General features: G+C 39.9%; 1 protein-coding gene across 1 annotated transcript in view; it reads right to left on the reverse strand.

Moving 5' to 3' along the window:
* Positions 1–2,374: 2,374 nt before the first annotated feature.
* LOC149210395 (uncharacterized) overlaps positions 2,375–25,221 on the reverse strand; it is a 54,681-nt gene continuing 31,834 nt past the window's right edge. Inside the window, exons 2-3 of the mRNA XM_089398950.1 lie at positions 2,869–3,431; positions 2,375–2,726 (exon numbers count right to left, since the gene is read on the reverse strand). Of these exons, the coding sequence (XP_089255076.1) occupies positions 2,464–2,726; positions 2,869–3,431 (826 nt within the window). The 3' untranslated portion in view covers positions 2,375–2,463. The remainder of the gene's footprint in view (positions 2,727–2,868; positions 3,432–25,221) is intronic.

A 25,221-nucleotide genomic window follows, 5' to 3' on the forward strand; every position in this document is an offset into this window, starting at 1 on the left:
GAAATATAATAAAAAACACAGATTATCTCTTGAGGCAAGATAGGCAAGAAATTAAACATCAAGTTTGAAATAATGTGGAGTGGGTGAACTGTTTGAGAGGTTGACAAGGGCATAGAAGATGAATCCTTGTCAAACAGAAGAAAACATTTAATATGAACACTTCCTCAAGACAGAGAAAATAATTTGAATTCTGCCTTTCTCACTTAAAAGTATTCATTTAGAAACGATTATGAAATGAAATGGAAACACAACAGGCTACATATGAAACAAAGGATGAGACAAATGTTAAATTTCATACCACAAGAATCTCAGGGGTCAGAGCTGCATTTTTTATTAAAATCCCTGTCAAAACTGTGCAATGAGACTCTGTATTTCTCCTCCACCAGCTCTCAGAATTACTCTCTACCCTTTACAAATCATATACAATACAATAAATAAACTATCCTAGGAGAAAACAGATCGACCCAAAACAAGGGCGTTGTTTCACCTGAAGTTACAAAAATAGAGATAGAGTCATCTCTTTATTCTAAAAATAGAAAATCGTTCCCTTTAAAATCCTCTGATGGCCAATAAACTGGAGCGCAGATCCCTTTGAATCATTAACTGAAGTTTCAAATAGGAATCGAATCCTATTCTTCTGTTGTAAATATCTTTGTTTCAAATTAGCCTTTCGATCTATGACTGCCACTTGTTTTTCCTTTATCTTCTAACTTATTAACCAAAATGCTATTTGAATAAAAAACTAATTTTAATAAAAATAGTTTTTTATAGATTAAAATTTCGCCCTTTAATAAATGGAAACAAAGTTCCGTCATCTCCAGCTGTGGTATTTTCCCTTTCATTGGAACCTCTTTAATGCTCACACCTGTATTGCCTATAAAGTGCATATGTTCAAAATGAATGTTTCCAGAACGCGATTCTGTCCTTGCTTGCAAAGATTTCGGTTTTCTTCTATTGCGAGAAGCCATATGTTCGAAAAAGGAACCATAAAATATATATAAACTTAGTAGGATGTGGAAAACTTTGAATACCCAGCGGGTACGTGGCATCCCAGCATGGATTCTCAATGTCATTGAAACGTTTACTCACACGGTCTTCTTTCTACGCACACAGCATTTTATCCTTATATGTTTCCAAAGTGGCAAGCGGCAATTAGTGCAGAGCTAATACTCAGACAATGCAGCGCTTTCCCACAATCCACTGCAATGAATTTTAAAGCCAGTTTCAACATCCCAAATTTCGCACTGAAAGGTCCCAAGAGGCAGAACAAATTGTATCTTTTTCGAACCAGTCGACGGAAGAAACCAATGACTATGTCCGCCCTTGATGCCTCAATGCTGGTGTCTGAATTCGAGATCTTCGATCGACTGCAAGGCTAACATTTTTGCCCCTTGATATTATGAACAGAAGAAGGAACTGAGATAAAAATTCCGCCAATGGGTTTGTCAGTACATAAATCGTGGATCTGTTCTTAGTTTTAGAAACGCCATTGACCTTTGCACCAGATTTAGAAGCCCATGATAGAAACTAACACTCTTTCTGCTTGAGGTGAAAGCATGAAAGCAATAACTAAACAGAAAACCGGAGACAAAAGCGATGCCATTACTTCCAAAGTGGTACCCCACCCCACATAAACATCGAACCTGTAAGCATTTGGAGGCATTTGATACGAAACTGGGTGCAAGACAAATTTTTCTTGGTTCTGTCGCTGTGTGGGTAGCGCCCCTACCCAGTGCGTAGCGCCTGTGTATTTTTACACTGGCCAGTGAGTCTCAATGTGTAGCTCTCACCTCGGTGCGTAGCGCACACCTCCAACGCGTAGTGCACCTTCCAGTTTCCAATTTTGAAAACGAGCTTTCACCCTTTTAACCTGCAATTCGACCAGCACATTCAATATCACAATCAATCATAAAACGAAGGCAAACAGAACATCGCTTTCATAGGTAGTAAAGCACTTTGCGCCCAATCCATCCCTACTGTTATCCTTTTGTGCATCACGTTCAGTACAGCATAATGCATTATGCTGAAGCTTTCTCAATGCAGGACTGCACTCAACCAAATGCACAGAAAGACTTTCCGAAAACTCCTTGAACTTTGCAGCACCCCGAAGAAGGTCAGCCATAAGTGTTCCACGTCCTGGACCCAACTCCACAAGGTTCACGTGCTTTGGTTGGCCCATCTGGTCCCATAAGCACATGCTCCATACTCCAACCAACACAGGAATCTCATATACCATATTGGTCCAAGAAAATTGCATTATTTTAATGCAGAATGCTTTATTATTGAATTCTCGGGGCTTCCTTCTTTTGAAAATTCACAGCCATCGATAGGATCTGCTAAAGGCTCGCTTGATTCAAATGCTCAAATTTCTTACAATCCATTTAAGCCTAAAGAAAAATGTTGTCTATATCGGCTTTCCAGACAAAAATTTTACAGAATAACAATCTCGGTAGGACCACCTACTTACGAGAAATAAACAGGAGCTCCAAGCTTCTTGTTGATTATTGACAAGGCCATGTACCTAGAACCCATACCAACAGGTGCAAGTTCGTCCTTCCCTTCCCAAAAAGGAGCTGGGCCTTCGCCGACTAGCTTCCAATAGCCTGCCTGAAGTGCTTCTGCCTGTTCGTCAGTTGCATTTTGTAGCAATGCCTCCAGACGAAAATTAATACCAAGTGAGCCAAGAAATTGAGACTGTGAAATTGGACCAAAAGCTGCCGCCTCCACTGCCAAGTTCAAATAATAATTCTGAAGTGCATTCTTCAGTCCCTTGCTATTAAACACGAATATGGATTCTCATCTTCAATTTCAAGAGGACAAGATACTCATCCTGCGATAAAGGAAAAATAGATGTGACCAAGACTATACCTGCCATTTCTTCCACGATTTGTTTTACATAAGCAAAATCAACATAGGCACTAAGGTCTGCAGTTCCTGGGTCATCTAAAATATGAACAAATTTGTGCTTCCTTATGGCCTGTAAGCTGTCTGAAACTATTCCATTTTGTCCATAATCAATGATGAGTGCACCACCACCATCTGATGAAATCCTCTTTGCAATATTCTTTGTCAATTCAACAGCCTGAGGGCAAACTTCAACATGCTCCAACTGAGCTATTTCATCTGGAAAAAGGCCCTTAAGGCGCTTAGTTAAGTACAGCTTGCTGGCAGTTGTTGGTTCTCGGGACAACACAAAACGAAAGCCATCAGAGTCTTCTGCAATATCAATGAGCTTTTCAGACCACCCACGAGGAGTTCTCTGGAATTGGTGCACTGGAAGAGCGTCATAAAACTCATGGGCAATAATGATGGTTGGCACTCCTTGAGGAACTTGTTCCAAATCAGCATGCCAAGAAACTGGAGCTCCAGAGAAAGCACTGAATGCATCTCCAAAAACAAACAGAACATTTGCAACCACATACAGAGAGGCCCTGTTTCAGTTCTGCAAGGGCTAAAACTGCCTCCAGCTGCAACTTTTGCACATCATCATTCCCAGAAAATTCTGCAGTGTTGCAGTGAAGCCATTTTTGAACTCGATCACAGCGTCTATCAGCCAACGCCTTTATGAAGTCCTGAAATTTGGAGTGCCATAAATCATCGGTTTTGCCTTTACGCTTTCTAGTCTTGATCTAAGATGACTCAAAATCTGATAATTCGATGTAGATTCTGTTTGTGCTTTTGCAGGGATAGGAGCTGCAGAAGCTTGGTGAATTTGGCTGCAGCGAGCTGACAAGACGGAGTCTAACAGACTAAATCATAGATGGTCAAGATGGATGACAGATATTTTGCAGATGAATGGTTTATTTGAATTGACCTCTTGAGCACATAACGACACTGCAGATGGTTTGGTGACAATTGACCCAAAGCTAATACCCAGAAACCGGTTGAAGACTTTCAATATGGTTTGATTAACTGTTAGGCAAAGGATTTCCCAACCCAGGTGAACAAAAAGTGTCATGTTCAAGAGTGTTTAAATGCTTTTCTAAAACACAAAAAATAACAAATAGGTTCATTTTTCTCTCTTTTCCCCCACCATTTCTGGCAAGTATCTCTTTATTTTTGACAAGCTTGAGGAGGATAACATTTGCTTGGTTATAAGCTCATCCTTCGGATGAGTCCAACTTAGTTTAAAATTCGAACCCTAAGAAGGAGTGGTTCGTTCCTGTTTAAAATCGAACAGGTCCTTTACTGTTAAATTTTAACGAGTCCAGTATAGGAGAAACTCGACGTTTTTCAATTTTAGGGAGTCAGAAGAAAAACTTAAGAAAACTCCATGGATGTCCTTTTTCGTAAATTTGTGTCTCCCAAGCCCGAAAAAGTATAAAATAATACTTGAGAGAACCGCTTGACCATTATGATCAAGGAGTACTTTTCATAATTAGTGGCCTTGATCTGAAAAAGTAAAAAAGTGATCAACGACACGTCGTTTTATTACCAATATCGAACTTGAAACGATAAAAGTTTGGCAATCTTTTCATGTTTATGAGGTCAGAAAAGAGCTGTAAGTGGACTGTCTTTTTAATCTGTTTAACGAGTTAAAAGGGAAAAACTCGGCAATCTTTTCATATTTTATGAGTCAGAAAAGAGCTTAAAGAGGACTCGTCCTAGAGGAACGAGTGGTATAAAGGGTAGCAACTGGTTCCGGCAATGGAGGAACTGCTCAAAACATGTAATGGTTAAGAGGATGCCTAACAAAACCACTCATCGTTGTGGTCCCTCAGGAAAGGAAAACAACCAAGTGAAAGCATATGATCGGCCAAAGAGATGGTGGCGATGGGATGAAAACAACCAAGGCTCATCTAGTAGAATTTAGCGGATAAAAACGGCAATCACGAGATGTAAATCAGGTATGGGTTCATTTTTACACAAGCTTGAACCATAGAGAACTCTGCTTGGATTCAGTTTCATGTTTACGCAAGCTTGAAACGAAAAACAATGCTTGTTATAAGTTCGCATGCCCCCAGCATAATGACTCAAATCAAGGTACATGCCCCCCAAGCTTCATTGCATTCAACCAGGTGGATGAAATGAAGGTTCACCTTCGAGATCTTGGAAAGACTCAAAGATTCGATTCGGAAAGGGAGTTGTTTCATCTTTTAATGAGGTTGACACAAGGAAAGAACTATCCTCAAAACCCTTGTTTCATTTTTTAACGAGCTTGACACAAGACAAGGAACTATGCTGTAAAATCATTGTTTCATTTTTTAACGAGCTTGACACAAGACAAGGAACTATGCTCTAGCTATCCGGTTTCTTTTTTTAACGAGGTTGACACAGGAAAAACTATCCTCACAACATCCAGTTTCATTTTCTAACGAGGTTGAGACAGGAAAAAACTATCCTTGCACTCACTGATTCATTTTTTAATGAGGTTGACACAGTAAAAGGAACTTTCCTCGAAATCACTGATTATGGCTTCCAACTGGAAGAAAGACATGTCAATGGAAACACCTTGATCATGGCTTCCAAGAGGTCTTCATCAGATGGAATAATAGTTCTTTGGAAGGAACACATGTCAAGGGACTTGAAAGGGATAAGAACATTGCGTTCAAGTAATCCCATATAGTTTTCCATGTCAATTACCGGATCTAAATCAAAGGAAGATGAGCAAACAGTGAGAGGCTCACTTACATCGGTAACTGAAAACATGGGACTAGTTGCCACATAATTAACCCGTGGCGGGGTAGATACCACTTTAGAATCAGGAACATTTAGGGGTGTCATATTATTGGCAGTTGAAACAAGACTAGGGAATGAAAGCTGGTCTACAGTCACAATATTTCCATTGTGAGGGAAAGACATCACGTGAAAGAGTGTCGATACGACATATTTCATTGCATAAACATAGTCTCGCCCAAGGAGTAAATTGAAATCCAAGGGACCTCGAACCACCATAAGATCAATACAGACAGTTTTACCTTCCAAGGTAATAGAAAACTTAGGAAGGATCCTTAAAGGTTCACTAATGGTTCCGTTAAAAGCTTTCAGATTCTGCGTAATAGGCACAAGCTGAGGGGAACCCAAAGATTTCCAAGTAGTTGAGGATAAAATACTAACAGAAGCACCTTCATCTACCTGTGTGCGGTGTATGTCCCTACCACCAGCCTTGACAATGATTTGGAAAGGGATGGAGGAAGGAAGACGAGGTTCTATCAGTCTATTCCAATCAAAGGAAAAGACCTCAGTACTTGGAGGGGGTTCTGTAGAAACAGGTGAAATGCCCCCCGGCGTAGAAGAATCTGATGTAACAAGAAGAACCTGAGCGGTATGTGTTATAGACAATTTTGTGCCTTGCATGAATTGTCAATAATCCAAGGGATCCAAAGTCCCTAAACATGATGTTCCTACCCCTAGAGGAACAAGGTCAGCAAGCCAACAGCTCTCAGATCAGTTCTCCACCTGAAAACACTCAAAAACAAGCAATCCTGAAATCAAAGCAGGTGCTCCACTAGGCTTCTGCACTGAAACTCAGTTGCTCCATGGTGTACCTGCGTTGCAAAGCAAGTGGAACAAAGGCCACCTGCGCTGAGCGAGATGGGACAAGTGGCACAATGAGTCATTGCTCTGGAATCTTCCAAAAATGACACTTGGATCAGGGATTTCACCTTGTGATGAGTCAGAGGCTCTGTTTCTCCAAGTGGAAGCAAGGTTCTCCAAGTGGACTCAAGAACTAAAGATCAACTGAAGAGAGAGAGGACACAAGGCAACTACACATCAGTTGCAAGCTGACTCATCCTTTCTCAATTCATCTATATATTGAGCTCTCTCCTATGAGCTCAGGGGGCTGGAATTTTGTGCAAAGTAATGATATGCTGTTGGTTTCACTATAGAGCTATTGGGTGATCGCTTGAAGGAGGTGAAGAGGAGAAATTCTTTCTGCTGGGAGGTGTTGCTGGATTGGGGCCTTCAATGGTTGTAACACTCTCAGAACTTTACTTCTTCTATTAATAAAAGCTATTGAGGTTCTTCTATATGCACTTGTTTCAATGTTATGTTGTGATGATTGTATATTTGATTTATGCTAATCCTTGAATCAGTTATGATTGCATGCTTCTTGTAGTTTCCTTCTTGGTTATTTTGCAGGATCTCATTGTAGCTGGGCCAGCAAAAGAGCAAGGAGCTGGGAGCAAGCAAGCAAAGAGAAGAGTTTGGATTCGACATTAAGCGCAAGGCAACGGTTAGTGCATTTCTTCATTCTCTCTTGCTTTCATAAAGAAGTAAACCTTAAGTAGTTTTCTTTACAGTTGTTGCTGAGGTACTATCACCCTTAGAGTGGGATAGGGTCATCCGAATCGGATACTTTTCCCTACAACAAACTGGCGACTCCACTGGGGATCGTATCTGTTTGATTGTTTGTAGTATTTTGCTATTCATTTCCTGAACAAAAGAGTACCAAATCGAAAAGCTTTTGACTATATCAAAAGCGAAGTAGAGGGCAGCTACTCTAGCTCCTTTCTGAGCATGTTCATGATTTGAAGAGCTGATCTACAAGGATCCTTGTAAGCTCTTAGTGATAGCTTTTCGCCTTCCTTGTCATCCCTTAGTGTGTGTTTGACTGATAGCTTCTGATTTGAGCAAAAACTGTGAATTTTTGAGAAAATTGTGACCCGGAAACTGAGAAAACGAAACTTTCGTTTTCCAAAGCAGGTAGTACACAGGCTACCTGCTTTGCAACGCAGGTCCCGAAGGGGCTACCTGCGCTGAGAGCCAGATTGGTTGTGCAGCACCTGCGTTGGCCCAATTTTGCCTTGTGCAGTTGGGGTTTCCTCCCTTTTTCCTGTCTGTTTTCACTATAGTTTTTGCAACCAGTTACCAGTCTTACACCTATCTGAAACCAACCTTACTTGCCATCATTCCGCCTCTGTTATATAACGAAATTGTACTTGTTCTTTTGTATTTCTTACGTCATTTACAATTTCCCATAACGAAAGTGAACTAGTCTTGCTTTTGGCCTCTTAGATCTGAACCTGTGTTAGGCATTTTGCTGGTCTAAAGAGTTAGCTTGTTTGTTGTCCATAGCTGATTAGTCTTTTCACTTTTGTCATTATGGTTTGATTTCATGTATTTCCAGTGATTAAACAAGTAAATCTTAAGGTGTCTTTTGATTTTGGACTAGCTTGTTTATTTTCACTTTAAATCGAAATCAAAGTTATATAACAACTTTCTTTTTGTAACCCATCAACATTAAGAAAGGGAAAAGAAAATACATGCATTGTGCATTTTGAATTTGACTGCTTGCATGACGATTTAGGAAATTTTGCATTAGTGTGTGCTCTATGATCTGTGAGAAAAGATTTGCCTTTCTTCTCCCTCAGTAGTTAAGATTTTCAAAGTTGAAAGATTGAAAAGTTTGCTTCTCATCTTAGACTGCATTCAGGAATTTGTTACATACATCTCGTGGTGATCCTCAAAGACAAACTGCTAAGCAAGATCAACATTAAAATAAATTCAATTTACATAACAACGCTTTGTAACATAACGCAAACATATAGAGGTCTAGGTAGAGACGTGTTCTGGCGTCGTTAAACTTAGTGACTATCGATCTCTACGAAGGTGGGTGATTCCTCCTGAGAGTCGGTGGCACTAATACGGACTTGTGCTCCCACGTACCGTCGCGTATATATTGGGAGACCCCTATAGGAACAAAGCCTTTATCCATAGGAAGCCGTGTCGGCCGCCCTACTGATCGCAATGCAGTGAACACAGCATTCACGAAGATTGACCACACGTATCGTAAAACGTATTCCGTGGTTTTGCGAAAGGTTTGGCACACCCTTTGCCTAGAACTCCAGAGCAGTTTCTTTTGGCCTTTTTCAAACTCTATAACTGAAAAAGTCCAACCGAGCATTTGTCACTTCGGGCTCGTTAATACATCGAAGGAGACTAGAGTCATCTTTAGCTTTTTCTTGACTCTTAAAACATGAAAAAGCAAAGTTGTGTCTAAAGCGTCGTTAATAAAATTTATTTTAATCGGAACATAATCACCTGTTATTCCCACGTTGATCTTTCAGTTGAAAATTATGGAGCCCACCAACCAAGGAAGTTACCTTGGTGGAAGTCCCACTCCCTTCTCATCTTGGGGAGATGTTGGTGCGCCTCATATGGCCACATTGTCACTTCCAGGATTGACAATTGGCCTACCTGTATGGCTCTTTTCAACTAATGTAGTTCAAATCGCCACTAATCCTGAGCAGTCGAATCAACAGTCAGACCAGTCTAGAGCTACGCACCAGCCTTCCACTTCTTACAATTCTTCCTCTAATCCTTCATCTTCGCAAGGTAGAGCCGGCAAAAGTCAGCCTCCCAAGGAGAAGAAGGAAAAGAAGAAGAAAGAAAAGAAGCAGAAGGGGCCTATGGCGAAGGTGACTGGGGGCAAGCAAAAGACATCTGACAAAAATCCACACACTGCACCGACCGGGCCTAAATCGCCATGTGTCATTTGCAAAGGGACCCACTTCCATCGTGATTGTCCTTGTATTCCCCGAATACTAAGGGACTGGTCCCCCAGGTTGCACAATCTGGTAGCATCAACCTCTGGTAGTCATGTTGATTGCAGTCCATCAACTAGCGAGAGTGAAGGACGAAAAGGGAGACCAAGATCACCCTGTATGTTGTGTGAAGGCGATCACGCCATTCACCGATGTCCATTCTTAGATCAGGCGAAGAGATTTTTGGAAGATCGTCCGGTATCACCGTTACGACTTCCTCCTGGATACCAAAAACTCATGCCTAATCCCTCGATAGTTGAAAATCCAGCTGGCCCGCTCAAGTGGTCAGCTGAAGTGTCGGTCATTGAGAATGAACCAACTGAATCCAGACCAGACGAAAGTCTAAAGGTCGAAACGGCAGTTGACCCGGTTCTTCCTTCAGAGGTTTCATCCTCAAATGACACCGTCATTGAAGATCCATCTTCAAATGACACCCTCACTGAAGAGGATAAGGATGACACCGTCCATATTCTTTTCATCAACACAGACTCTGATGAGCATCAGGGCAATGCGCCCATTCCTTTATCGCAGGAAGGAACATCGTCAGGGCCGTATCCGACCGTGTATTTGGTCCCACCGCCAAGCAACCTAGTTGTATCCTTTGATTGGAATCAACTAGGCAGACCCCGGTTACCAGCCAGTATCCCATTCAGAATCATTGTCCAGATCTATAGAATGGTAATGGTTGGAACTATCATTGATGAAGGGGCATCTGTGAGTATCTTTTCCTCTATTGCTTGGAAAGCACTGGGTTGCCCAGCGCTTTTACCTGAGATGAGAAATCTATCAGGTTTTGATAAAGGAACCAGTCGCCCGTTAGGGATTCTCCCCAATGTTCCCGTTACATTGAAAGGGAAGACAGTTCATATGAACATGATGGTCGTCCAAGGACCCTTGGTTTATAACTTACTCCTTGGACGAGACTATATATATTGCATGGAGGCAATAGTGTCCTCACTCTTCAGAGTTATGTGTTTTCCGCACGAAGGAAGAATGGTCAAGCTCGTAGACCAACTTTCATTTCCAGGATCACGCATCGCAAATAGTCAAATACCATCCCTTAACGGTTTATTCACTCAAGGAATGCCTCCACCCCCGGTTCTACTTCCCGATGAATGCGAGTGATTCGGAAGAAAGAACTGGGACCCAGGGGGCATGCACCCTGGCCTGCCTTGGGCAGAGGAAACCTTGGGTATAGAGTTGATTTCCGCAGAAGAATATGACTAGTCCGTACCCCGTCCGAAGGAAGGAAGAGAGGGTTGTTCTAGAATATGATTCTTTTGTCAAAGTTATGTGAGCGGAAGGATCGCTCCCTTTGTCTAAAAAAGTAGGCTCTCCTAAGGAGGAGATCCATTTGTGGCGGCAAATAGCCACCATCTTTGAATGTCAAGCCTCACCCATTAAAACATATGTTTTGAAGGATAAGTAGGGGCAGTCTCCAAAGAAAGAGATGAAATTGCTGCAACAAGTAGTCACCATCCTTAGCAACCTAATGATAGACATCGTCGAGAAAAGAGTTTAGTTTGCGGCAACAAATAAAACCATTTTTCGGATAATAAGAAAGAGGCAGCGCCTCGAAATTATACTTTATACCTGGGGGCATGCGAACCTTTTGGAGTGCAAGCACGGGACGACTATTTATTTTTTTTAAATTTTTAGGTCCTCCCTTTAAACCTGTAGGTCTAACCCGTTAAACTCGTAGGATTAGCCGTTTCTAGCTTGCACAAAGAAAGGGTGTGGGGCAAAAGTTAAAACTTGCCAAATTGGAGTAGCTAGTGAGGTATAACTCCTTAAATAAGAATACCTCACCTCAGGCGTTCCTTGTATTAAGACTGGTATATTCGAGCAGTTTTAGCAATGTTCATGCTCGTTAAAAAATAAACGCAAGATCCGAGCAGTTTTAGCGCATAGTTCATGCTCGTTAAAAAATAAACATAAGTTGTGAGCAATCTTCCCCTAGAGTTCAAGCTCACCCAGAAAAAATGAACCGGTAAATAACCTTGGTAAATGTAACCTTTGACTGCCATATTAAAAAGCCCTTGGTCGTGTTTATATGCCATCACCTCCATCCGTTCATTTGGCCAATCGTTCATCTCCATATGATTGTTTACCCTCTCTTGAGGAACAGCTGCGAAGAGTGATTTCACTAAGCCATCCTTGTGACACTGCCGTGATTGGAATATTCCAACCTGTACCTGGAATCTGCTGCTACCCTGTTCATCACTCGTTCCTCAAAAGATGAGTCTTCTTTGAGCTCTTTTCACTGACTCGTAAAATATGAAAAGTTTTCCGAGTTTTGGCCTTCCAGCTCGTTAAAGCGACCAGAAAGCTATCCCTCCTCTAGATTTTAATCTTTTTGGACCTGAGGGATTATTGCACAAAAAGATCGAGCGCTTGTTTTGTTCGGCTCGTTAAAGCAATCGAAAATTCATCCCTTCTATATTGTTTTATACTTTTTCGGACTTAAGGGATTAGATGACGAAAAAGGAATTTTGGAGTTAACTTTATGTACCTTTTCAGACTCTCTAAAAATGAAAAGGACTGAGTTATCCTTCTCGTTAGACTCGTTAAATTTATTAAATAGCGACAAACTTGTCTTTAGACGAGAACGAGTTTCCCTATCGCTAGGCTCGTTAAAACATAGCGATGGGCTTGCCCGAAGGGCAGGTTATAGAACAAGCATATGTTATCCTCCTCAAGCTTGACAAAAATAAAGAGGTACTAGTCAGCAATGACTGGGGAAAAATTGGGAGAACCTCACAGCTTTAATGGTAGCAAGTCGCTCTTGAACATGACACTTTGTCCTCCATATCACATCGGGTTGGGTTGTTTCATTCACCGGTCTCATCACCATGGTCCTCGCCACACCATCCATAGTTGGGGTAATGCTACCGATCCATCACATCAGTGTCGTTATATGTTCAAGAGATGTTGTTCTGCAAAGAGTCAACCATGTCCCATCCACTGCCATACATTATCCTTCATCCATTTCATGACCGCCACCCTGAATCAGACATCACAGTTTGTTTTCACCTCATCACAATCACTAGCTCCGTTTCGTGTCAATGATGTGGGATTCATTAAGGCCCTCCTTTGACGGATCACTCCTTGTCGACATCAGCTCATTATCCAAGGAGTTGATCTACGAACAACCCCTTCAGTACTTTGAAGCTTGCATGCCTCAATGGCAAGTTTCTCACTTCCGGCGACAGGTATACATCAATGACCTTCGACCAGAAGATTTTGCATGGTGGTCGACGCCAAGTCCTTTATTCCCACCATGTGAATTGTACTGCTGTACCGTGAGGGTCATCATCCTTATCGGTGATTCCTCTCGCGCTTGTTAATGGTTTACATCATTGACTGGTAATCAAGCGATGTCTTTCCATGTTCGACTCCAGGAAATTCTCACATAGGATCGACTTGTACATTGAGTGAAGATCGGAAGAGATTGAAGACCCCAGATCTAGTTCCATCCATCCGGGCTGCGATATATATTCAGGATATAAAGACATTTGATATGTACATCATTGCAGCAGATGATCATCCTTCTCAAAGGATGGTAATTTCAGCAGAGGATTATCAGTCTACCTTCAGACGATCGTCTGTTCTATGTACCAAAATGAATTTATAAAGCTGAGCATGGGAATGCCCGCCTCAGCTAGATCATGAAAAAGTATGAAAAATAATGTATTGTATTGTATCTTATTACAGGACACTTCTCAGCAGATTGAGTGAACTTTGGATCCTCCTAATAAAGCATTTCACCCGATAAACGACCTCATACTTTATGGGGCATCTGTTATAGACAATTTTGTGCCTTGCATGAATTGTCAATAATCCAAGGGATCCAAAGTCCCTAAACATGATGTTCCTACCCCTAGAGGAACAAGGTCAGCAAGCCAACAGCTCTCAGATCAGTTCTCCACCTGAAAACACTCAAAAACAAGCAATCCTGAAATCAAAGCAGGTGCTCCACTAGGCTTCTGCGCTGAAACTCAGTTGCTCCATGGTGTACCTGCGTTGCAAAGCAAGTGGAACAAAGGCCACCTGCGCTGAGCGAGATGGGACAAGTGGCACAATGAGTCATTGCTCTGGAATCTTCCAAAAATGACACTTGGATCAGGGATTTCGCCTTGTGATGAGTCAGAGGCTCTGTTTCTCCAAGTGGAAGCAAGGTTCTCCAAGTGGACTCAAGAACTGAAGATCAACTGAAGAGAGAGAGGACACAAGGCAGCTACACATCAGTTGCAAGCTGACTCATCCTTTCTCAATTCATCTATATATTGAGCTCTCTCCTATGAGCTCAGGGGGCTGGAATTTTGTGCAAAGTAATGATATGCTGTTGGTTTCACTATAGAGCTATTGGGTGATCGCTTGAAGGAGGTGAAGAGGAGAAATTCTTTCTGCTGGGAGGTGTTGCTGGATTGGGGCCTTCAATGGTTGTAACACTCTCAAAACTTTACTTCTTCTATTAATAAAAGCTATTGAGGTTCTTCTATATGCACTTGTTTCAATGTTATGTTGTGATGATTGTATATTTGATTTATGCTAATCCTTGAATCAGTTATGATTGCATGCTTCTTGTAGTTTCCTTCTTGGTTATTTTGCAGGATCTCATTGTAGCTGGGCCAGAAAAAGAGCAAGGAGCTGGGAGCAAGCAAGCAAAGAGAAGAGTTTGGATTCGACATTAAGCGCAAGGCAACGGTTAGTGCATTTCTTCATTCTCTCTTGCTTTCATAAAGAAGTAAACCTTAAGTAGTTTTCTTTACAGTTGTTGCTGAGGTACTATCACCCTTAGAGTGGGATAGGGTCATCCGAATCGGATACTTTTCCCTACAACAGTATGAAGTTCAATCTCTAAAAGGAGAGTGGGATCGGCCGAATGTGAAATTGAATCAATCACTTGATCAACTAATGGATCATCAACCTGATTCATATGAGTTTCACTCTCCAATGGAAGAGTGGGATCGACTATACTTGAAATTAGATCAATCACTCCGTTAGTTGACGGTAGGTTGGGAGAAAGTTTACAGTAACCAGTTGGAAATTCTTGTTGTGGAATAGTAAGGTTTTCCAAAAATTTTGAGGCTTCATCCATGTGAGGGCAAATGTGAGTTTGATGACTCCCTTTGCATAACTTACAAGGAAACCTAACTTTACCGTTTTTCCCAGGAACTTGACTATCACTGGTTGATGGATCAATGGAAAGTTGATGAGATTTTTCTGACCATACTTCCAAGACCTTTGGAATACCAGGAAAATTGATACGGAAGTGGTCACCCTTACAAAGCCAGCAAGGGTATTTGGGTTTACGATGCATGTTGGAGGTTTCCTCAACACAACTAACACTTACAGCCATGGTTGATTGGTTGACTTCTTTCTTATCTTGCTTCCTCTTCTTCTTCTTCTTCTTCCCTTTCTTCTTCTTCTTAGCCACCTAGTTACTAGCTTCAAGGCTTTTACCAAGCGAAGAGGAAGAAATGGAGGAAGAAATATTAGGCGAAGAAGGTAAAGGGTCAACAGAAGGTTGGTGATGTTGAGATGGTGAACTCTGTTGAGGTGAAGCATTCGGTTGAGGTGGAACAATTGGAGTATTTGGGGCCAATGAAGTTGAAAATAACCATATTGGTAAACCTATTGTAAATCTAGGTAATGACAAAGTAGCCATATAAGGAGGACCAAAATTTCCAAAGAAAGGAAAAGTACTAGGATTCTCGTTAAGAGGGGTTCCTTGGTTGGTAAATTCCGGAACAATTTCCATTATATTCAACTTCACTGAATTTTATTAACAATTTAAAACTAAAAATTAACAATTCACAATTCACACCTCACAATTAAAATTCACAATTCACACCTATGGTCTCTAAAATTAAAAACAAACAATTTAACACGTGCTATCAAATCTAGGAGTCAAACCACACACAAACAGTAACTTCTCGTACTAAAAACACTAGTTGGTGATGAAATCCAACTTAGTCGAAATTTAATACAAAAAGGGCGGTTGAAACAGTTACCCTGACAACCTACTTAATGAAACAGACTGGCACAAGTTTCTTCACAAAACCATATCGAGTGAAGAGAACCCCCCAGAGAGTCCAAGTGAGTCTAGTCAACGTCTGCTCCAGGTACAGTGGGATCTTCCCTCCACCGTCACCTTAGGAAAGAATCCTAAATATTATGGTCACTAAGGTTACCAACAGAAACAAATATACCTGGGGGAACAGTATACGATCCGATACACACGCAAGGGCAGAGTAACAAAGCTCAATCCCCTTGAAGTCTCCTTGACATAATCCAAGGTTTACCAACAAGTGACCCCAGGCTCCTCGACAATGGTCAATCCGAGGTTTACCATTTTTAATACGTGTATATCTGCTATCGTTCCCAATGAGGAAGGATTGATTACCTCACTGGTTCAGATATGATCTCGTGCTTGACTCCTTTAGGAGGAGCTTCCCAGAGCATACATGCAACAATTGGAATTTTTCCTACCACAAGATCGACTACTTGTTTGTTTTATTGTCTTGGAGGGTGAACTAAAACCTATTCCAAGACATTAGCCTAAGCTAGATTGGTGGAAAGAGCCCTAAAAATGTAAAAATTACTAGATGAATTTTAATTAAGCGTTGTGTTATGTAGGCTGTTATTACTCAAAAGGGTAAATGGATATGAAACCAATGGTGTTATGACCCAACCCAAAATTGAATGCAATCGAATATGATAATGTAATCTTTTCAATTCGATGAATCCTAAATAAAGTAAGGAGAGAGTTTCCATTCACTTCCAACAATGCAAAAAATTGATCACTAAGAGAAAATATAACAAATTCTCTAATGCACTAATTTCATCAAGAAAAACTAATGCAAAATCAATTCCAAAACAATTTTTATTTTTATTTTTATGTGTTAAAAACAAGCATAAAAGTATGTAAATTCAAATCAAAGAAAGCTGATCTAAATCTACGATTGATTTTTCAGAATGTAAACTATGCAATTGTAATCTATGCACAATTCACTTGAAAAGTATGCAAATGTAATCTATGTACATTTTTCATTCATATTCTGAAGATAAGAATTTTAATTATGCAAATGTGATCTATGCAAGAGAATTCTCAAACACAAGATGATTCTAATGTAATCTAAGAACCAATCAAGTGCAAGTCAAGAAAATTGGGTGAGAGTTCCAAAGATCAAAAAATAAAAACACTCAAAGGCGATTAACACTCATACACTCAAAACACCAAGGGAAATCAAATTAATAATTTCTCAAAAAAGAGACTCAAAACACCCAATTAACTTAATGGAGATTGATGAGATGAAGAATTTGCTAAAAGAAACTCATAAACAAGGCTTTTTGACAGAAAAATACAGATCTGGGTAGACTAAAAGCCGTAAATAAAACCTAAACCTAACTGGACGAAAACATTTTAGGTTTCTCAAAAATTTTGACAGGGTCCGCAGGCTTCCAGTAGAACCAGATGTGGTACCACTCTGTGCACTAAAGGAACAGTGCGGGGATGTCCGCACTGTCTTGTAAAAAGAAAGTGCGGTCCTCTTCAAAATTTCGAAAAAAAAAAAAAAAATCCAGATCTTAAAAACTACCCAATCCCACACACATTAAGCAAAAACCAGAAACAGGGATAAGTTTCTCAAGTCAAAGAAAAAGGAAAAGCAAAAACCAAATTCAAGTCCCCAGTGGAGTCACCAATATGTTGGCTGGATAAATCGTTCTTGCGGACAAGACCGATCTCCCTAGTATCAACAGATATCTAGCAACAAGCAGGACAAGCAAATCTACCTTTCTCTAAATATATTGCGATTCATTAATAAAAACTAAGAGGTGTTTTAGACCCTACCTTAAGTCCAACGCTAGTTTGTGGCAGCCATACTTCGATCATCCAAAAGAGTTTCCTTTTAAGAACCTGCAATCACAAACAAGCACACATCAAATAACACCTGCATAGCTAATATAATAAATCATATTCATCATGGTGATCAAGGAATCCATGAAATAAACCATAAAACACAGCTTATTGAGAAAAATAAACTTGATTGTATTAACTTTGAAAATAGAAGAACTTTACAACCTTTGGTGCCTTGATGTTGTACAAGCTCCTCCCAGGGTCCGAAACAGGAATCTCCTCTACTTTGACAAGCCTCACACTCTTCCAAATGAGATCAACAAGGTATGTAATCTTTCCTCACAAAAGCTCAATTAGGAAGACTAAGTTCCAACAGCATTTCACCTCAAAAATCTTCATCTTTCAACCTCCTCAGTAACCAGCCCAATGCTTCATTTTATAGTGCAAAGGAAGGAGGTTACAGGTCCACTTATAAAGGGATAAAGTCCTCCTTCAAAGGGATAAGCTCCTCACATCAAGGGGTTAGCTCCTTAAGGTATGGGATGCATGAACCTTAAAGGAGCGAACTTGCCACCTCAAGATTCCTTCTAGAAGCTTCCAAAAATGACTCAAAGTGAGTTTTTAAGAATGTACTTGCGCCTTTTTTACTTTTACAGGGGTCCACACCCATTACACAGAGACAGAGTGATCAAGTACGCAGGGGATATGACCAGTAGGTGTGGGACCGCAGGTAATGCTGAGAGAAAGTGTGGAACCAGAGTTTTAGAGACTTTTAAGGGCTTTCTCTTATTTTCAAGGCTTGACATGAAGAACTGAGGTTTAAGACTTGAAAAGGAGGAAAATATGAGTGGTGATAGACTCACACAGATTGCAAAATGTCATGGTGACAATATTTTGTGCAACAGGAGGTTGCAATGGATTTTATCACAGGTTTACCCAAGTCTGAGGGAAAGAGTGTCATCATGGTGGTAGTTGACAGACTTACAAAGTATGCACACTTTTGTGCATTATCACATCCATTTAAAGCCAGTACAATTTCTACTGCATTTATGGAAACAATTCAAAAGCTACATGGAAACCCAAAGATTATTGTAAGTGATAGAGATCCCATTTTCACTAGAAATTTTTGGACAGAATTATTTTCTTGTCTTAGTACTCAGTTAGCTCATAGCTCATCTTATCATCCTCAATCTGATGGGCAAATTGAGATAGTAAACAAATGTTTGGAAGGATATCTTCATTGCTTTGTATCTAATAAACAGACACAATGGGTCAAATGGTTGCCTCTGGCTGAATGGTGGTATAACACTTCCTTCCATACAGCAACAAAATGACCCCATTTATGGAACTTTATGGATATCAGCCACCATCCATCACATCATATTTAAGAGAAAATTCTAAGGTTCAAGTAGTGGAACATCACATCAAACATCAACAACAAGTCCTCCAACTCTTAAAGGATAACCTCATGTTGGCACAAAATAGAATGAAACAACAGGCAGATCAACATCATAGCGAAAGAAGTTTTGATGTAGGTGATTGGGTATTCCTACGGCTACAACCATATAAATAAATGTCCCTCAAGCAAGCTAAGAAGGATAATAAATTATCACCAAAGTATTATGGTCTGTACAAGGTGTTGCAAAATATTGGTACTATGGCATACAAATTGGAGCTTCCTGCAGCATCTCGAGTGCACCCAGTTTTCCATGTTTCATGTTTAAAGAAGTTTATAGGTGACAAGCTCCCAGTTCAAACAATATTGCCAGAACTTGACGAGGAAGGAAAAATTATATTGGAACCGGAAGCAGTCACAGAAACAAGAACTCGACAGCTACGAAATCGATCAATTTCAGAGTATCTCATCAAGTGGAAGAACTTATCCGCTGAAGATTCCACATGGGAGGATGAGAATTTTATACAGAAGCACCTAGAACTACTCAAGCATTGAGGCAAACACTTTTTTGAAGGAGAGGGGCATGTTAGATCCCTATAATACTAGTGATTACCCCATTACTATTGTAGTTGTATCCCTTATTAATATTGTTGTGCCCCTATTGTCCCCATATTTTTATCACTGTGCCCCGTAGAATCCCTCTATTGTTATTTTTGTGGCTTTATATTATTATTGTTAGGTCGGCTGGGTTATATTATGACTCCTTAGACTCCTATATATAGAAAGGAGGTTTTTTCATTTGAATCATCCAAGAATTGCTCATTTGTGTAATGTAAAGGAGGTTGCCCCCTCGAAGAGGCTGAATTCTAAGGCGTTGATCTCTCTTTTCTATCTTTTTGTGAGCTGGTTTCATAACAAAATAAATCCTGTTCCATTCATTTCACCAGAGCTTCGTTAAAGGGACAAAAGTGCATGTTTTGAAGATTGTTTCTCATAAAATTTCTGGACCCCTCTCTAAATGCATGAGAGGGGTTTGAATACTAAAATTTAAACTAAAAATATATTATTACAAAAATAGTTTAGGAGGTTTAAATGACCTTCCTCAAATTATGCAAAATAAAACAAAAATAGAAATGAACATGGTGACTAACTCCTTTGCATTTGATATTTGAGATCGTAGATGTCTGTCATGAGCTTGAGCTGTGTCGGTCGACCAATTTTAGATTTCAACTGCCCATTGAACACGACGTCGGTCAGTGCTGGCACCATTTTCTCCATGGAAGTGGTTAGGCATCATAGGGTCATCCACTGGCTATGCGGTTTCACTAAATGTTGCCAGTATGCTTCCCAGTTTAACTTGGTCGTTTGCCTAATTTCTTCTCCTTTTTCCTCTGTTTCCTACCTCCACTCTTGTTCAAGTTGTTTGACATTCGGAAGAAAACCTGGAATGGACTCTGCCACCAGGTTGGCTCTATGTAAATTTTCATTGACGTTCTCGATAAACCACTATTTTCTGCTGCTGTTGTGTCTGATGTTGCCTTTTCTACCTGTCTAAGCCGAGAATCCCAATCTGTAAATAAAATTTCCTTGTGTGATTCCTCCAGTTTAGCCAAGTCGGCCTTTATCCCATCTAAGTTCTGCCAGGTAATGAAGTTGAAAAATATTTTCAAGATTTCATCATATTCGAGTCTCATCTCAATGACTTGACTCGTCAACCTGTCATTTGTATCGTAATTGGAATTCCATTGCGAGACCTTCTGGCATAATAGTTCCTTTTGGTGCATCAGCTAGGAGTTAAGGCTAAGAGCTTCAGTAATAAACTGATCAATTTTTGGATCATCTTTATGCAAATCAGTTATTCCTTGTATTTGTGCTTCCTTTTCTGCTAAGCTGGCTTGATGTTTTATTTTCATCTGCTCAAATTCTTGTTGGAGCTTAGCTAACTGTGATTTTGCTTGTTTCTTAGATTTTTCTTGCTGTAACTGTTGTTCTAACAGCAAAATTTTATTTTCCCTTTCCTTGAGCAACATTTTCACCTCTATTTCTTTATCGATAGTCGTTGTAGCATAGGCTCCTACAAACTGTGATAGTCTAGTAAGGTTCTCGGATGGGTCGATGGGTGAGTCTTTCCAGACAATATCCATCGGTTCATTATCAGGAGTAGTAGTAGCTGTAACATCCAACTTCCTCTTCTTCCTTTGTCTTTTAAAAATGAATTTGTGGGCATGGTTGTAGAATACATCTAAAGGAGGAATCTCCTCGATTCTCAAAACAATTTCAGAGGTAGGAGTGAAAGGAATGTGCTCTACCTCTTGAGTACTTACAGTTTTCTCTACTACAATTTCTTGATTTGTTCTGTGTTGTGGAGTCTGTAGCTCTGGCGTTTGTTCCTGTACATGTAGATTTTTATTGAAGTGCTTCCATTCTTCATATAAATCAATAACCAGGGGTTTTATTGGCTGGGTGGAGGTGGAATGAATTTCAACCTATTTTTTAGCTGAAATTTCTCAGTTGTCTTTTCTGTAGACTGGGCTGTATCTTTTTCTGGCTCCTTACTTTTGCTTCTCCCATTCTGTGATTGTTGTTCTGAGTGCTCTGACTCCATGGTAAAATTTTCTTGGGATTTTGGTTCATAATCAACTTTGGAATTTTCTTTGGCACTCCCTTCCAGACTTATGCTAGGAGTTGGCTCCCTTATTGGTTCAATCCACAACTGGTCCAATGGGACCTTTAACAGTCTCCTTTCTCTGTATTCATGAAAGGCCTCGAGCTCTCCTAGGTCAAAAAGTAGTGATGCCATGTGCTTCACTTCTGTGAATGTCTCTTTCTGTAAGAAGATGTCATCAAATGCATCTTTCTCATGACTGAATACCTTCACTTTTACCATGGTAGTAAAGTCTTTGGCAATGCCAAATGGGTCATACTACCTTCCTTGGAATTTAGGTAATTATAGAGATAACATGATCTCTGCTTCTTTAAATGCATGCCCCACATCGTGTAGTGAAAATTCTCCACACTGCAAAGGGAATGTAGGCCAAATGGCAGTTTTTGCTTCCTTTAATGCTTTGCTCAGCCCACCCTCACTAGTTGTTTGATAGGCTATCTCTCTAGCCATCAATTTGTCTAAAACATAGTATGGGAGGACATGTGGCGAGGTAACGCTGCCAAATACCTGATATACATGAATGTTTCCTCTCCAATCCATCTAGCCACTAGGAGGATATCTACCTCGTCTTCCTTGGAAAACCTAGGGGTGTCTTGGTTGTAAACCTGTTTGTGGATAGGGAGCATGACTCCATGACAAATTTTGTAAAAATGTGGGTGAAACTGAGATCACCACATGTCTTTATGGTATATATGAATGGGAAGTGGATCTTGGATAGTCCACTTCCATCCCATGACTGGAAATTTTGAACCAAAACAAATTGCATCCATCACATAGGCACTCATAAAAAATGGAGGGTAAACCCTCATTGAGACACTCCTTTTCCTCCTATAATCGATTATTTCCTTCGCTAAATTATCAAACAAAATTTGGGCCCAATTAATTATAGTTGCGTTTATGGCTGCATCTATTAATGACAACCATTCTTGGGAAAATTTAGTGCTTTCGGGCTTGCCAAACATCCTACATAGCATGGTCGCTGCAAAAATATGAGGGGGAGAAATAGACGCAGTAGAGTACATACTATTTTTGTCCTTTTTTATTTTTCCCTCATTATTTGACTAGGTCCGGGTGTAATCTGCTGGGTACTCGTTCTCTTTGGCAAACTTCTCAAAAAACTGTTTGATGTAGATGACTTGTGGCTCTGATAGGAAGTACATAAGCGGTAGGTTGTCTGGCGAAAAAGATCCCATAACCTCTTGGCTTCTGGTCCTAAATTCTCTTTCTGAGATATCGGCCTCATCAATGACCCATTTAACCATATCTGTATTAGGGATTATCTTTAGGCGTGCAGCTATGCAATGCAAAAATGAGCATGCCATCTCAAAAACGGAGGCATCTAAGGAATCACGACTGTCAAGTGTGATCTTTGTTTCCAGAAGTCTTTGTTCCTCTTCTTCTAATATATTATACATAGTTTCCCATGTAGAGGTTCCTCCATCTATGCTGCATGTAGTATTCGAAAATAGCTGAGTCATTTTTTATTTCTTAGACGCGACTTCCTTGCCTTTCTTCACCATCGCTCCCAAAGATTTGTTTTGTGGATTGTTCCTGAAAGTGGAGAAAAACAACAGCTATCGGATATAGAGAGATAATAATGAATGTGAACTGGAATAATACAGACAACTTGTAAAGGTGATAAAAAGGAGTTTTATTTAAATGCAAGTAAGAAGACATCATATCACGTTGAATGGATTTTCACACATAAATTCCATTAACATTCACTAAATGCCCACTAATGTTTCGTTATCTCTTAGCTTTAATGCTCATAAATGTCTACATCATAAGTCGGGAAGAAAGCTTCTAGGGCGGCGAGCCTTTGAATTGCGATAATGCTGATTTTGCAATTTGCAAAGCAATATCGCATATCACATTATTGCATTATTGCTTTTTTCTTTTCTTATCATCTCTTATGTTTCTGCAATATGCGAGATGCGAGCCACTTGTTATTATTTCTAAGACATAGCTCATTTGTTAGGTCTTCTATGTAAATACCTTTTTACTAAGCGGCGGACCTAAAACATTTGTTTGTAATGTATGTCAGGAGTGGGTTCAGGTCTTGATCACATTTCGCAATTTCGACGGGCGGTAAGTTTGCGGTGTTCTTTTAGATGCTTGAAATGTGACGCGGTAAGGGAAATGATGCGATCACAATTTTGCATTTCACTTGTTTTTGGGGTAACTTATTAAGGCATTCGTTCTACGAATAGCGATATGTGATGTGAGACTTAGTTTTGATGAGAAATACCTAAGGACCTAGTTTATATAAGAAACTTAGTAGTTTCAAAGAGTTTTAGCATGAAGTCCTTCTTTGATTGCTTTTCGCTAGATTTGGTGGGTTAGCAAGGCTTTCAATCATGCATAATCATGCGATATGTGGGAAAGGCAAGAATTTGCTAGTTCTTTTTGAAAAGGGGTTTGATTGATATCTTGTTTTATTCCAAAAATTAATAAAGAAAATTTCTATATGCTAAACTTATTTTTGCAAATATTTTTTAAAGGGTCCCCATTTATTAATGTAATATTGGCTACTACTATTAACAAATGGGGGGTTCTTGAATAGCAGAATAGGAAGACATGCCCAAGTTTCCTCTCACAAGGAACTTGCCCAAGCTCCTTTGTAATTGGTAACTTGTTTAGAACTCCCTCTTAGCTAGGGACTTTTCCATTCATAAACAACTTCCTTGATTCCTCCTTTCCTTTGATGCCATGAAGTATTTGTATGAAATTCTTCTTGGTAGGGCACTGACCATCAATCACTTTCCTTCCTGGATTGTCATGTCATTGCTCCCTCTGTGGAAAGTGGCCTTCTTAATATATGTTAGGTTCTTTCGTCATCTGGCTACTCCTTTATCATCTTGTCTATGCTTCAGAATACTTTTTACATAGATGCCTAGTTGTAGTTGATTGTTCCCATACTTTGATTTAGTAACCCTTCATGGCTTCATCCTGACATTGCTTCAACATCAAATAGTGCTTTTGTTGGATGTCTTATTCATCATGACATATTTGTAGAGTTGAATCAGTTATTTGCATCTTGATATCTTCGAGGCCTTCATAGGTGTCAAGGGTCCTTTGATCTTTTTCGTCCTTTTTCGGAGTTGTCATGCTTTCTTTCAGGAAATATCTTTTAATGGATCCTGTTAGATAGTGTGACCATGGTTTTCTTCACATGCTTGACCTCTTTCTTTGTTTTCTTCTTCTTATTTTGATTAGTCAACCACCTTATACTCCTTATGGGAGCACTTCTTTATGTTGACCTTTATTGCATTGTAGTACATGCCTTCGAGCATGTCATTGGTGAAAGAGATTCTTTCATACTCGATCATGCTATAGAACTATTCCCATGAATCAATAATATATATGATGACATGACTTAAAATTTGATGCGTACATACCTCATCTTGATTCTACTTTGATCATCTCGACTTCATTTGATGGTTCTCTTTGATTGGTGTAGCCTTTCTTGCTCCATCTTTTCTTGCTTGCATATCATCCTTTCTTGAATCCCATGAGTGGGACTTCGTATTTATGAACCTTCTTTTGAAGATGCTATCAGAGGATCTTGAAGATCCTTACCTTGCAAATTTTTCTTCTTCTTGATGATGAAGGCTTTCTAAGATTTTAATCGTGATCAATTATTCTTTCATCGTGGATGAGTTCCTACAATAGGTATGCTCCTTCTACATGAATATCTTGAGATTTATCTACACCATGCTCCTATATTTTAGAAGATCCCTTTAACCATGCATTCTATTCTATTCCTACATGCTCCTATACTACTCAAAAATTTTAAAGAAGATTTTAA

Source organism: Pinus tabuliformis, chromosome 1_2, assembly GCF_031772625.1.
Source record: "Pinus tabuliformis cultivar Carrire ecotype Pingquan chromosome 1_2, CPIR1, whole genome shotgun sequence".
Classification (NCBI taxonomy): Eukaryota; Viridiplantae; Streptophyta; class Pinopsida; order Pinales; family Pinaceae; genus Pinus; species Pinus tabuliformis.